The 16405-nt window shown below is 30.9% G+C and overlaps 1 protein-coding gene and 1 pseudogene across 1 annotated transcript; both read right to left on the reverse strand.

The window, feature by feature from the left end:
- Window positions 1-3615: 3615 nt before the first annotated feature.
- Window positions 3616-4365, reverse strand: LOC131624264 (uncharacterized). Its single transcript, XM_058895213.1, has 2 exons — window positions 4072-4365; window positions 3616-3981 (listed from the first exon to the last, which is right to left on the reverse strand). The coding sequence occupies exons 1-2, from the start codon at window positions 4363-4365 to the stop codon at window positions 3616-3618; spliced, it is 660 nt and encodes a 219-aa protein (XP_058751196.1).
- Window positions 4366-8746: 4381 nt separating this feature from the next.
- On the reverse strand, window positions 8747-9988 carry LOC131624265 (uncharacterized; annotated as a pseudogene).
- Window positions 9989-16405: the final 6417 nt, after the last annotated feature.

A 16405-nucleotide genomic window follows, 5' to 3' on the forward strand; every position in this document is an offset into this window, starting at 1 on the left:
ATTATCACCATATATTACCTCAGGGACACAATGATGTGTTTGGAATGGATTGAAAGAGGTTGCAAGGTGAGGTTCGAATGTGCAGGTTCTCTTGATTTTTTTGGATAAAAAAACTCTCTCTTCTGGCTGCCGACTCCCCTTCTTTTTCTCCTCTTTAGGGTTGAACGTGGTGAATATATATAAGAGAATAGAATTAGGGCAAAGAGTGGACCTGGACCTTGAGCAATTAGTGAGAAAGAATCCAAAAAAATATGCATACAATCTTTCCATGTTTGTATATTTCTTCTCATAATCAAGCTTAGCACGAATTTGGCTTCTTTTGTGGAGTATATTTGCCATTTAATTGAATCACATCTAAAGCCAAATTAAATCTTCTATTATTTTTTATGATTTTATTTAATTAAATTATGATTTTAATGAATAAAATCTATAAAATGATAAATAAAAACAATAAAAATATAAAATATATATTCCATAGTCGTGGGTGGGCTTAAGATGATGTTAGAACAAGAAGAAATCAAGCCCATTTAGGGAAAAAAAAAATCATTTTGGACCATATTTCTCATTGTACACCTCTTGAAAATTGTCCAATTTTTACATCTTATAACTTCCTCAATTTTCCATATTTTTGAGTGTTCTTGGACTTTTTAGAAAGCTTGAAGAGTCCTCTAACCATCCCTTTTGGTCTCATGTCAAAATCTTTCTTGATGCTCCTTGTGCGTTCTTTTGAAAAAGATGACTTTTGTTGACTTTTAGAAGGACCTATAATGTCTTGGTCCATATCTCTTAAATGAAGCATCTTTAGCCTTGACATGTGAGAGTCAAAGTTCAGTTGACTTTTAGGTTAAAAACCCTAATTTAGCAACTTTGTACTTCTAATGATTTCAGAGCTTTCCTTGATGAATCATGGTCAATCCTTGATCAAATTATGAATGATACTTCATAATGAGGATGTTGATAAAAAATCAGAAGTTTTGACTGTGGTTTGACCATAGTTTGACTTTTAGGTCAATCAGTCGATTATTAATCGTTTGAGCTGTTGATTGAGCAATCTGAAGAATCAGAGCTTGAACTTGTCATGAGGGTATTATGAGACATATGAGAGACCATGGAACCTACTTGGGGTATCAGAAGTTCAAATTCCTTGATTAAATCAGAAACCCTAGTTTAGAGGTTGTTGTTTTAGGAGAGAGACTGCATGCTTTCTTCTTGTATATCTTTGAGCATTTGAAGATCATATGAGTCAAAATATTTTGAAATATGATGGGCAAATTTTGGGGTATGACAGCTGCCCCTGTTCAATTTTCTTAAACCTGAAGGTGTAGATTGGCCTGTGTGCCTGTCGGAGTCTGAAGGTAGAAGAGGATTGAACACTAGAATACCCAAGAAATTTGCCCTTGCTGGGATAGGGACTTTTTGTAGGAGATGGGCTTAAAGATGCCATCTGATCTGGGTAAGTACGAAAGTCAGGATAAGTCGTACGTTAGACTATATCCGAGCTTGACAGATCCCATAGGTCGGCCACATTTCAAGTGTGCCTTAGATGTACTTGCTTCATTATTTTGATTTGAAATCTCAATCCTAGCTGGGACATTTATAGCCGGTACATGTGACTTTGTTACTCTTTTCAAATCAGTAAATGAATCTGGCAATTCATTTGCTAAATCTTGTAAGTGAACTATTTTCTATACATTTTCTTCCCACGATCTATTATATGGGTCCAAATGTAATAAATGAGGTACATGCCATGTTATGTCATTTTTTGATTTTATATTCTCTCCCCCTAGAGTTGGAAATATTGTTTCGTCAAAATGACAATCAGCAAATCTTTCCTGAAAAACATCACCTGTTAAAGGTTCAAGATATCTAATAATAGATGGTGATTCATATCCCACATATATACCTAACCTCCTTTGAGTACCCATCTTTGTTCTTTGTGGTGGTGATATTGGGACATATACTGCACACCCAAAAATCTTTAAATGAGAAATATTTGGTTCCTTTCCAATTGCAAGTTGATAAGGGGTATGTTTATGATCAGCACTTGGCCTCAGACGGATGAGTGCTGCAGCATATAAAATTGCATGACCCCAAACTGTAAATGGTAGTTTAGTTCTCATTATTAATGGTCTAGCAATATATTGAAGACGTTTGATTAATGACTCAGCTAAACCATTTTATGTATGTACATGAGGAACAGGATGTTCAACAGTAATACCAATTGACATGCAATAGTTATTAAATGATTCAGATGTAAATTCACCAGCATTGTCAAGTTTAATTTTCTTTATAGTATAATCAGGAAATTGAGCTCTAACTTTAATTATTTGTGCAAGAAATATTGCAAATGCCATATCACGACTTGACAACAAGCATACATATGACCATCTACTAGAAGCATCAATTAATACCATAAAATACCCGAATGGTCCTGACGGTGGATGGATAGGTCCACATATGTCTCCTTGAATTATTTCAAGAAATGCAGGCGATTCTGTCTGAATCATTCCTGGTGAATGCTATGTTATTAGTTTGCCAATAGAGCAAGCTTCACATGGTTTATCATCTTGTGTAAGTTTTAAACTTTTCAATGGATGACCATGTGTACTTTCAACTATTTTATGCATCATTATTGAACCAGGGTGACCTAAACGGTCATGCCATAAAATCACAATTTTGGGATCTTCTTTTACTACTAAATTGCATTCAATTTCATGTATATATGCGTAATGTAAACCAGAAGGCAATTTTGGTAGTTTTTCTAAAATTTTCTTCTTTCCCAAAACATTAGAAGTAATATTAATATATTTCATATTACCTCCAGTTGCAGTTTCAGTATCGTATCCTTGACGATATATGTCATTAAAACTCAACAAATTTCTCTTTGATTTTGGAGAGTATAAAACATTATTAATGACAAATTTTGTCCCATTTGGTAATATGAACATAGCATTACCCGTTCCTTCAATCCAATCTGCAGGACCTGAGATTGTATTTATTATACCTTTAGTGGGATTTATTTCAGTAAAATATTTCTTACTTTTGAGGATTGTGTGTGTAGTTCCACTGTCCGGAATGCAAATGTCTTTGACATGTTCCATGTATAACCTTCTTAAAATAGACATAAGATTAAATAGAGTAAATTAACGACATATTTAATATTATTATTTCATGCAAACATGAGATACATCTTAACAACATACAAATGCTTAAGTTGATACATATTTCAAATATAAAACAAGCACACCAAACATTATTCAAATACATATTTTAAATAGTTACTAATCAGTTTCACCTCCAACAAAGTCAGCAGTCTCAAAATAGGTATTATTGTTTCTGGGTTCAATCTCATTAAAATTCACTTCTTTTCCCTTTTCTTCAACATATGCCATTGGTCTTTTACACAAATGTTCTGGTGTTCTACACACCTTATACCAATGGCCTTTCTTTCCGCATCTGTAGCATATATCTTCATAATTCCTTGAGGGACCTTCTTGGATATACTTACCCTTTCCTTTTCCAATTATTTTGGTCCTATCTGGGGGATCTATAATTATTCATATGACCTCGTCCACGTCCTCTACCACGAAAATAGTTTCGATCGTGGAAAAGGTTTCAACCATGATATCCTCCTTGATTTTGACCATCAGAACGAGCATGACCATTGTTACCATCAGAACGAACATGACCACCACGTCTCTTAAGACGATTAAAGCCACCGCGCCCACGATTAAAGATCTTGGCATTAATTTCAGGATATGACATTGTTCCTGTGGGTCGTGCCTGGTGGTTTTTTATAAGGAGCTCGTTATTTTGTTCTACCACCAGAAGGGCTGCAACTAAATCAAAATACTCAGTGTATTCCCTCATTCTATATTGTTGTTGCAATAATACCTGAGATGCATGAAAAGTTGAAAAAGTTTTTTCCAACTTTTCTTTTTCATTTATAGTTTTGCCACAAAATTCTAGCTTTGCTATAATCTGGTGCATAGCAGAATTATATGCAATGACAGTTTTGTAATCTTGGAACCGTAACTTGTTCCACTAATCCATTAATGAGGGTAACAGGACTTTCTTCTGATGTCCAAATATTGCTTTAATTTTGTCCCATAAAATCTTGGGATCTTTAGCATTTGAGTATTCTGTTTGCAATCCATCGTCAAGATGGTGCTTTATTATTCTGTTCACTTTTGACTTTTTCTTTTCCATTTCTTCTGGGTCATCTGTTGTTTTTCCAGAATTGTCTCCTTCAAGGATTTTGTTAAGTCCCTCACATGAAAGGTACTCTATTAAATTGTTGTTCCAGGTTATGAAGTTCTCCCCAGTTATGCTTAGAATTTTAAATTGATGCTTAAGATTAGACATGATTATATCTAGTGTAGTAAACACTTCTAATAGAAACGATTGTACTGATAACATGTTAAGAATACTGAATACAGAGAGATAGAAGAGACTGGTAGTATATTGTTTCTCGTAAAACGATTGGTGTGTTCTTTACATATACCATGAAGTGGTATTTATAGTGTCAAGATCTTATCATTTAATGTGCATGTTACTGTGCCAAGTTGAAAATTTCCATGAATGATAGATATAGACTATTCATTCCTATTTCAAAATAATAATAATAATAATAATAATAATAATAATAATTGTTTATTATTATAAAATGACTTATTTAATTGTCTAAATGACTTGTATACCATTTCACAATGCGTACACTTTTTGTGTTGACTAGTAACAAACCCGTGCGTTTGCACGGGTTCTCGTACGGGACGCGCATTTGTTTTAGATGTATATTTTTTAAAAGAAAAATGTCTGATTATCCGTGAAAAAATAATAATGAATGTATACTTAATAAAAAAAATATTTTAAACAGTAATTTCATGTCCCGTTAATAATTAATATTTTGATCAATAACTTTATGTTCCCGTGTTCAAATATAATTTTTGTTTAAGTATTGTTATCAAAAATATTTGAATCAATATTAAATTTTCGTATATAAAAATATTTAGATCAATAATAAATTTTTTTCCGTATACCAATTTTTTATCAAAAAAATTTGATCATAAATTCCATTTTTTATATAAAAAATTTTAGATCAATAATAATTTTTTCCGTATACAAATATTATTTTAGTTTAGGTATCGTTTAAAAAAAATATTTGGATCAATAGTAAATTTTAGTATATATTTAAATCAATAAAAGATTTGTTCCCGTATACCATTTTTTATCAAAATTTTTAGATTATAAATACAATTTTTTGTATATAAAAATATTTAAACTAATAATAATTTTTTTTTTCATATACAAATTTTATTTATGTTTAGTAAAGTATTCAAATATTATAAATATCAGTAGATCAGAAGACTCGGCTCAACCCAACCCTAAGATGTGTCCAACTCTAATTTGATTTGATTAGTAAAATTTAGAATTTTTTAAAATATAGAGACTTGTTATGTTCTAAATAATTACCAAACCAAAATTTAAGAACAAATTAAAGTTGGATATAATGTCTCTTTCCATGACCTTGATTATAGTTCTATTATGTTGGAAATGAGACTTATAAATAAAATATTAAATATAAATTATGTGTTAATTAAAGTAGCAACTTTAAAGTGAATTACTCTCATTGACCTTTATACAAACACATTTGGTGACTTCATCCCAATTGCTTCAATTTTCATCATCATAAATTCACATAACTATGCACCAAACTGTAATCTAAACTTAACTCTTTTCATATCAACAGAAGTAAAATACAGCAGAGAGAAGAATGGCTTGGAAAAGGTGTGCATGACTCATTAATTTCAACAAAATTTCTTGTAAACACTAATTGGTTAAAACAAAAAAGACTGTATGCTCCACATTATTATGAGATTTTCCAATGATGATGGTGCTATAACTATCTTCTAAACACTTGGCTAAAAATAAACTCCACTCAAACTTAATATACATTGAACGTTAAAAATAAGAGATACATATTTCATATTTTAATTTCATTATCAAATAGAATCTAAATAATCACGTGATAGAATGGTAAGTTTTATGATATTTGTTCTCCAAGGATCCCAGTGGATGATAGAAGTGGCAAAATAACAAAAATTCTCACTACATCCCAGAGGAATTAGGTTCAACAGGCATGTTTTGAATAAACTCCAATGCTTCAGCAAGCTTAACGGAATGACCGAGCAAATAGACCATAGCAGAATAATGTTCCAAACCTGGTCAAATCAAGTATTCTCTAGTGATACAATAGAAAACACTCTTCAGTCTTCCACCATTCCAGCATGACCATAAGCTAAGAGAATATTTGCAAAAGTACCTATGTTTGGTTTAAGTCCTTGCTTCCTCATTTAATAAAAAAATCAAGTTCAGACTTTGAATAAAAACAATCATGAGAAGTGTCAAACCTTAGACAAGTAGCTCACATTTGATATCCTCTCTCAGAAAGATTTGGACTATAATGTATGAAAGTTTTTTATAGAAACAATCATGTCCATGCAACTTAAATTAAGACAATATGTATAGCTTGAGCCTCTCATGTTAGCATTGTAAATACTGTAATTCAACCTTGGAAAAACTATTGGTGCTTAAAATAAAAAACAAATGAAGTTCAATAATCAGTCAAATCATGAAATAGTTTTAGTGGCATCCAAACACGGTGGATATCAGTACCAATCCATCTAGTTATAAATGTTTATGTATAAAAATTGTATGGCTATCCAATGCTCAAAGTAAATTATAATTTCCTCGAAAGTTGAGCGACCATTCCTTCTCAGGGTCATCCCCTTTCCGTCATGGACGAGAATTCTAGATCATCTAACAATTAATAACTCATGAAAACATTCAAGCTTCTCTAGCCCTTTGTGAATAAAAAACACAGTTACTTGAATAGATAGGCATGCCTTAGCCATATACATCCATAAGCAAAAGCCAATGCCCAATACTAACATTCCAACCGGAAAAACTACACAACTCTAACATATACAATTTACTCTTGAAAGCATATATGGTTATAAGGAAAATAAACACAACTAAACTGACTATAATGCCTAGGGCATTTGAGAAAATTGCTAATACGTTGATCATATTCTTGAAGTCTTCAGTCTACTTTCTCAATGCAATAGCGTTATAGCAACAACACTTTGCACTAAACAGATTAAGGGCATGTTTGGATAAATAGTTTATTTAGAGCTTATAGTTATAGTGCTTGTCAAAATAAGCACTTATGAAAAAAACGTAACCACAAATCATGTGCTTCTTGAAACAATCCAAACTTCGGGTTAGTCATGTCTAGTCCCAAGATAATCATGGCTATTTCCACTGATGTTGCAGTCCCATGAGCATGTCAGTAACAAATAAATTTTGAAAATTTCACACCAAGCACACGATAATAGATTTACATAAACCAATATATATGAAGTGATTTGACAAACCACTGATGGAAGCCATCACTGACCACTCTTAAAATGCGACCTTGAGTATTGGATTTGTTAGCTTCATGAACAGCAAGTTGGAACAAAGTAGTGAGGTTCAGTTGACTGCTAGATGTAGTAGCCGAAATCCCTCGCATTGCTGCAATTGTTGACTCAACTTGGTTAATAAATTATTTCCTCAGCTGTAATAATTATTAAAATGAAACAAACAAAAAATTTCAGTCCACACTTTTATCATTTACCCACAATAAAGGAAATGAATATTTTCCTATGTTAAAGGAGAAACATCTTGAATTATAAAAGAAATTCATTCCGCCAAACCGTAAATTATGTACTTATCTTCTTTATCAATCAAAGGAATTATGATTTTGTCAATTATGGATTGAAGGGTTGGATAGGCAAGTAGAAGTTTAAAAGGAAAGTTCCATTTTACATTAGAAATAAAATGCATGACAGCATAATGTAGTAAAGGATGCAGATTATGAGATATTTACAGGATATTGATCAAAGGTTCACCACTCCAAAAGTCCAACCAGAAGTAGTTAATGAAGCTGATACTAATTAAAATCAGCGTATTAGTTTAATTAAAAAACAATGAAAACTGAACGGCAAGGCCACAATCTTATCATATTCCACAGCTGAGAATACAAACTTTGTCAAGTGGTGCATCAGGGTTGATCTTTGCAACACATCCAGCATGTACCACGGTGTACTCGCTAAATGTAGAGGTACCGACAAAATGGTGTACAAGTTGTCCCTTAATAGAGAATCTAGATTTGTTGTCATTGAGCATGAAACCTCTTTCAGTGTTGATCCTAAGAAGATCATACATGTTGCTTTCCTCTGATTCAGGGAGGTTAATTTACCTTAGCTTCCCAGAAGTAAACATCAGTGTAGCAAAAGTGAAGAGTATCTTGAGACAAACTTCGTCGGCCTGTGGTGGCGCCACCTCTACATCTTCAATCACCAGCAGCTTCCCAGCCTCACATGCAACCGCAGCTGCAATTATTGTACAAATTTTCAAAACACAATCAATGGAGTGTTGATTAAAATATAGTAGGAATTAAAAAGAAGGAGATGGTTTACCTCTGCACTTGATGATCTGACCAACAGTGTTCGACATGATTAACAGATGATGATGATGAAATCAATAGATTACGATCGTAATTAATTAAAGTAAGTGAGATGAGAATATAGAATGTATGAGTGAGTAGTTTGGTTTGATTTGATTTGACTTATGCTACTATATACTTTAATTTGAGCGTTGACATCGACGCTGAAATTGAACTCCTGCTGAATCTCCACTGAATCTAACCGTGCAACCCAACTTGACGACCTACAGTAACACGTTGAATAAAAAAATCTTTTAAATCGACACAGTTTGTAGGCGATGTTCCATCTCTCTTGAACACAACCTTCCTATTATCAACAACAAAAACTGAACAATCCTTAGATAAATGAACAATCTTACCCGGAAGCACCTTGCCGCACTTGACATCCCCACAAAGCCAGACCAAAACCCCCTACACCAGACAGAAGCAACACATCAGATGATTCTATATATTGCCTTCTTGGACTCTGAATACAAATGTATGATTTTCTTAATTAGCATTACTAATTACCAAATTAAAAATATTATGTTACTGCATAAAATTAAGTTCCACCTAAAACATATTACCTGTTTGATGTCAAGGTCTAACTTTTTTGTGACTACTTTAATCAGCTCCAGATTCTTCAATGATGTATATTATCTTTGGAACAATCTCGAAAAGATTTCGTATAGTTGCTAATAATACCATCTTTATCAGAAGATACATTGTCTAGGTAAAAAATCGCAGGCCATTCACAAGGATCCGGATGAATTTTTGTTGTACTAAATGTATATACTCCGGCAAATGGTAAGTCTTCTCTCCATGGTTTGAATGTTTCTCGAACTCTAAGAACATCTGGTAAAAGTTCATTGTTTTGGAATACTTGAACAGCATAGCCGCATGATACTGAAATCGTCCGCGAAAATTGTTTGCTGTAAGATTCTCTATGAATCAACATTTGTAGCTTCAAATAAATGTTGAAATGAATTTGAAGCTGTCATTTGAGGAAAGATTGGTTCCACGAGATCTGGATGATGTAAGGATAACATGAGACTTAGTGGATGTGCAGCCAATAATCCGAAGATATTTCCCCTTAAATCAACCTATAATCCAATTTCATAAGAAGTGATTATTATTATTACAGGAATGAATCAGTAAACAAATATTCAATAAATAAAAAGTGATTATTACCTGATGAAAACCAGGTTCGTATGTTAATCCAACACCAAGTTCAGCTATGCAAGAGAACACCCTAGCATCACTTCCAAAATGATGTGAATATCTCTCAATACAAGAATCAAAAACTTTAGATAAAACATTTGCAAAAGAAGCACTTATTGCAAAACCACCTCCATCAAAAGTCATTCCAGAACCAAAAATATACGACATATCGTAATTCTCAGAGTAAGCACCAACATAATACCAAAGCCTGTGATCATATTTCGAAATAAAATCAGGAAAATAATTGATTCAAGCAAAACACCAAAGCCACACATGATACTGAATCAGATATATAACCTGCACAAGAATTTTCTCTCCATTGTTCTGCTTAACTGCATGCATAAAGTTGTCTAGAAGCTCCGCATATTCCTAAACCATGATGAACAAACACAATGTTAGCAATATAGAAATTTCACACCCAATGTACAAAATCCAGTGAGTGTTAGGGATGATCGAACCTTCCGAGTTGCTCGGTTATGTCTAAGGCCAATGTAAAACGCATCATTCAGCAACTTCTCGTAGTTTGTGCCAACATCGATCGCTATCACATGAAAAGAGAAAGTGAAATAATGTTAGAACAAACATAAATATGAATAAGAAGTCTCAAGAAGATTCATAATTCATCATTAGGGTTTATGTGAAGGAATCATAATTTTTAAAGGCCTCATACAGTTTCACATAACAATCATCGGTCTAATCTTTACTACAAATCACAAATAAACTTTGGTTCACAGTAAAGAGAAAAAAAATAAGTTAACATCTGAGTCAAATTTTTTCACTGCAGAAAATCAACAATAACATCACAGTTACGGTTCAGTACCAGGGGATTACGATACAAAACCCTAAAATTCCATCATCAACGTCATCCTCATCTATACAAATTTTCCAAAAACAATAAGAAGAAAGAAAAAGAATGCAGTTCATATTCAGTAAACCTGATACAACACTAACATTCATGAAACCCTATTTCATCATCATCTTCCTCATTTTTTACACAAACCCTTCAGAAAATATTGAGAGAAGAAGAGAGATTATAGAACTCAAAATACCAAAAAACAAAGAAAGATCTCACCGATTTAATGTGACTTTCAGCGTCGCCAACATCATCATCAATTTTCACGACCGTAACCCTCATCAACAACCATTAACGGTTCAGAATCAACATCACGATATAATCAGAAAATGTATTCATCGTCACCATCAACATCATATTCATCATCGCGAACTCAGAACCAAACCCTAAACAAACAACAAACCCATCAACCAACAACCGGATTCAATAACAAAACTACATGCACATAGATCAGAAGAAGAACGATATCAGAGAAAGAGTTAGGAAATAGGTTTACTTTCCGAAAGGAAAATAAAGAGAGATAGGGTTTGTATTGATTGGAGCAAAACCATAGTTGCAAGCAATCTGAAAAGTTGAGTCTGCAGATTTGATAGGGAAAGATTTTCACTGAGTGAAAAGGTGAATAGGGTTTTGCGAAAAAAGAGAAGGAGAAAGATGGGGAAAATAGAGAACAGAAGTGAAATTGGGAAGAGAATACAACCTGATACAAAGAGAGTGTCCACGTGTATAGTCTAAATGAAGAGGAATTGAGAAAAAGGGCATTTTCGGTATTTCCAGAGCAGTTAACTTTCTTATATTGTAGATGTCTCCACTCCAAATAATTTTTTTATCCAAATGTTCAGTTGATGCAACAACTTTACAGGCCACAGATATGCAAAGGCTAAACAAAAATGTCATGGATAATGGACTTCACTAGTGAACTCTTCCTATTATAGATTAAATATATTCCATTCAAGTAACAAGTTTGGCTTTTGTCTTGTCTGGAATAGCATGAAAATGAGTATTTTTGGCTTGTCAATGTAGATATGACAGGATAAATAATTAAAACAAATGATGATCGCATGAAAGCTAAGCATATTGGAAATTTGAGTCAAACTAGAGTGTGAAATTGAGCCAAGTTATATCTTACTTTTAGATGGACTAATCAATAAGCCAGATGTGGCAACATACTTTTTAAAGTAGTTCCATAGACAGTAAACATTTTGCCTTGATTCTTTGCAGAATGTCATCAACGTAGAGCATTTGAGATGGCATCTTCATACCTCTACAATAGAGCCTGGGTGAAAGAGGCCCATTACTTTTTGGCTTTGGTGATGGATTTGATCAGTCATCACTTCCTCGGCTAAGCAAAATACAATACTCCCTCTCTGACCATTATTATAAGCAAATATTCTCTTTTTAGGTTTATTGAACAATGAATGTATCTGATCATTTATGTAGACCAGATACGTTCATTACTTAACTTAAAAAGAGAATATTTACTTATAATTCATGCCGGGGAGTAGATGATAATGGATCTATCTACCTCATCCCCTATAACGAACCAAAATAAGCTAATTTCCTTGGCCTTCATCAAGATAGAGAGCCTAATTGAGTTTAGGATGAACTCAATCCAATTGTACAATCTATCACATAATCTAAACTTGTGTAAAACATTGATGACGAAACTCCAATCAAGGGTGTGGAAAACCTTTATTATGTCTATATTGAGGGTTTAGAATCTAGATAATTGAACATTTTGTTCTATAGAGGACATTGATGGTATCATAAACAATTTTGAATTGAACTACCACCTTTGTCAAAATTTTGAATTGAAAGTTGAAAAATGTTATTCTTACATCTATACTGTATTTCAATCTATACTGTATTTTAGTGTTTATCAATACAGTATGGACACAAAAAATTTAATTTTAATTTTCTTATAATAATAATTTTTTTAAAAAAATATTTTTATTTTATTTTATGTTTTTTTAGATTAAGTGAATTTGGAAACAAAATAATGGAATTAATCAACTTCATAACTTCATTACCAACATTTTAAATTTTATTAATCAACTTCATAACTACTAAAAATTTGAGTGTTTATTAACTAATTTCATAACTTCATTAACCAACATTTTAAATACTGTTAACCAACTTTATTTATTGCTAAACTATTTTTAATATCTGAGCGTTTATTAACCGACTTCATCACTTCATTAACCAACTTTGTTTTACTACTAAAAATTATTTTTAATATCTAGGCATTTATTAACAAACTTCATCACTTCATTAACCAATTTTTTAAATTTTATTAAACAATTTTAGTTTACTACTAAAAGTCACTTTTCATGCACTGTTCACGGTTATTGTTCATACACGATTCACAGTACAGTACATACGATGTAAGTAATTGGTGTTTGAATAGGTGTAACCATAGTATTGCTCTTGAAAGTTTTCTACAGCTATAGGCATGAAATCGTCTAATGGCCTTGGAAACCTTAGGTTTTGTTTCAACTGTGAAAATTCTCAGTTAGGGCTCTACGTAGCGTGTGTTTGGTTCTGCGGTGAAAAAAAAATTGATTTTGAGTGAATTGATTATGTAAAATTGATTCTAAATAAAAGTGAGTTAAAGGTAAAGTGATTTATGTTTGGAGAAATTATTGCAAAAGTGAGTTGAATAATAAATTTAAGTGTAAAAATCACGTTTAACAATCATGTTTGATCAAAAGCTACAAATCCTAACTTCAAGTAGAATTAATTCTGGATAGCATAATCAATTCTGCTCGAGATCAAACACACTTCAAAATTGATTTTAGACATCCCGAATCAATTCTAAATACCTCAAACGTGAAACCAAACATAGGCGTAGTTGGTTTCTATCTCAAATGAATCCTCATCCGATTTCATTGAGTCATTGTCCATGTATTTGAACACCGATCTTCTTTCTCCTATTATTTTTTTATTTGTATCCTTGAAGCACATACATTTATTAGTGTGATGGTCATAAGTATTATGCATTTTACAATATTTCTTCTCTCAAATTTTTATTGGGAGGGATTTTGTGGTCGTCACACAACAAATGTAATTTGTCTTTTAGTAAAAAATCAAAATTCTGATTTGCTTTTTTATGTCAAGACCATATTTACTATATTTATTTTTGATTAAGGCAAGGTGTTTCTTTCAAATTTGAAAATTTAAAATTGGAGCGATTGTAGGTGGACTTTGGTTTTATTAGGTCATTTGTATACTTTTATAACTTAGTTTACTTGACTCTTCTTCAAACTCTTCTTCGTGATCAACTAACTTTACGTAATTGTCCTTCTCCTTTCAAGGAAAATTTTTACTCTTTTTTAATTACTCATTTTAGAGGATTATATTTTCTATTTGCTTTGCAATGGCGGCCAATTGAGACATATCTCTTAGTTGGTGATTTGTCTTTTTCTTTTGCACATTGTATTTTAGACTTGAAACAACCATTTGGAGAAACTCGTATCCTTGAATACTAATGAAATCTTTTTATGTCATATTTCTTTTTATCCCATTAATCAGTATATTTTTTATTCCATTAATCAGTATATTAATTACAATATAATTAATAGTGTATATTAATTATCAAATTTTATTAATATTTTGGACTATTGATAAATTTCAATGTAGATAAAAATGTTCTTCAGCTATATTCTTTATATTTTACTTTTAAATCTATTAAGAAATTTTAAATATATTAAGAAAGTAAATGCCTACCATATTTATTTTCATTTCCTAATTAAAACTAATATAATGGCTTGCTTCTTTATTACTACTTACGTTCCTTTATATAAGAGACAATTCATTTTTTTAGGTTCATTGAATAATCAATGTATATAGTAATAAATATATTCATTGATTACTGTAATAAATCTATTCATTAGTATTTTCCAAATATTTTAAATAAAAAATGAATAGAGAGGTACTTTTTATTATAAAATAATTATCTTAATTTTAATAAAGACTAAGAGAAGTGATTTATTTAATATAATTTTTTTGATTATAATATTCATTTCAATTGCATAAACTTTATCCTCTTATTTTTATTTTTTTTATTATAATATTCATTTGAATTGCAATATAATTAACAGTATACATTAATTGTCATATTTCATTAATATTTTAGACTATTGATTTACCCAATACATTGTTTCACTACTTTTATACAATTTTTTAAGATTTTAGGGTGTGTCATAACAACCGTAAAAAAAAATCATTTATTTTGTTTTTTATTAAATAGAATGAAATCTTTTTATGCCCTTTTTTTTTATCCCATTAATAAGTATGCTTTTTATTCCATTAATCGGTATATTAATTGTAATATAATTAATAGTGTATATTAATTGTTAGATTTTATTTTGGACTATTGATAAATTTTCAATGCATATAAAAATGCTCTTAAATTACATTCTTTATATTTTAATTTTAAATCTACTAAGAAAGTAAATGTCTACCATATTTATTTTCATTTCCTAATTAAAATTAATTTAATGGCTTGTTTGTTTATTATTAATCAATATTATAATTTATTAATAATAGTAAATAAATAAATATTAAAAAAAGTAATTATTACAATTTTGAATTATTTTACAGCAGTGAACAGTAATTATTTAAATTTTCAATGCAGAGATAAAACTTATATTTTTATTTTATTCAAATTAATATTTAGTTTTATATTTTGATTTGGTCCTAACAATATGGAAATCATATTTACACTTATTAATATACAAACTAGCCCATGATTTAAAATATCTAGACTTTTAATAGTTATAATTATAATATATTTATTTTGGGAAAGATAGTATATTTATTTTTAACGATGAAATTTGTTTTTATCTTAAAAAAATCAGATCATTTATATTATATTAATTATATGTTATAGTAATAAATATATTTTAACTAATATCTCATTCAAAAACTCAATAAGGTATGATAATATATTTTGTGCATATATTATTCACATATATTATATTTATTTATTATTTATAACATTGTGCAATCCATGTGAACGCACGGGTAAATGACTACTCAGGATAGATTTATAATGATATTGTATGATTCGTGCAAACGCACGGGTAGATGACTGTTTGATTATTTCATTTATTTTTTCTATTAAAGTATATATGTCTAACTAAATTAAATTAATATTATATGACAATTATAATTTCAAATGTTTTTTCTTACCTACAGATGTCAGTATTAATTAAAGTCTCGATTCATATGTTCCCCTTCTTCTTTCATATTTATTTCCATTGAGGGTTTACTTCAAGCTGATGGAGTTAGTAATTATGGACGGAAGAAGCTTTTAAAGATACATGATTACGTGAAAGAACGTGGAGTTCCCTTATGCTCAGCCCAAGTATAATGTTACGCATAGTAGTAACGTAATAACGTTTAACATTCAAATTGTTTTTGGAGAAATGCATTTTAATCTCAGTAGTGACAAATAAGTATGGTCTAATTGTCAATCAAGACACAAAATATATTATCATACCTTATTGAGTTTTTGAATGAGATATTAGTTAAATGAACACGAGTTGCCACGATAACTCCAAGCAGTAGTGATTCTGATTTCTGCAAACTATGCTATCAATACGCTATAACCATTCAGTAATTGTAATACTGTTCTGGTTATTCTTTCATTAATAAAAGGTGCAAAACCTTGTCACAAGTAATCTTTTTCTTATCTTTTCCCACTACCCCAACTGAATAAGGTCAATGAACGGATAGTGCTATAAATGTTCTTTCCATTGTGTTGATTTTATTTTCCTCACATTTATTTGACAAAAGCATTT

The sequence above is a fragment of the Vicia villosa genome, unplaced genomic scaffold, assembly GCF_029867415.1.
Source record: "Vicia villosa cultivar HV-30 ecotype Madison, WI unplaced genomic scaffold, Vvil1.0 ctg.000113F_1_1, whole genome shotgun sequence".
Lineage (NCBI taxonomy): Eukaryota > Viridiplantae > Streptophyta > Magnoliopsida > Fabales > Fabaceae > Vicia > Vicia villosa.

Coding starts and splice junctions, on each gene's coding strand:
- LOC131624264 (XM_058895213.1), bottom strand. CDS start 4,365: ATGTCTAATCTTAAGCATCAATTTAAAATTCTAAGCATAACTGGGGAG. Junction 3,982..4,071: donor TATTTGGACATCAGAAGAAA/GTCCTGTTACCC, acceptor GCTATGCACCAG/ATTATAGCAAAGCTAGAATT.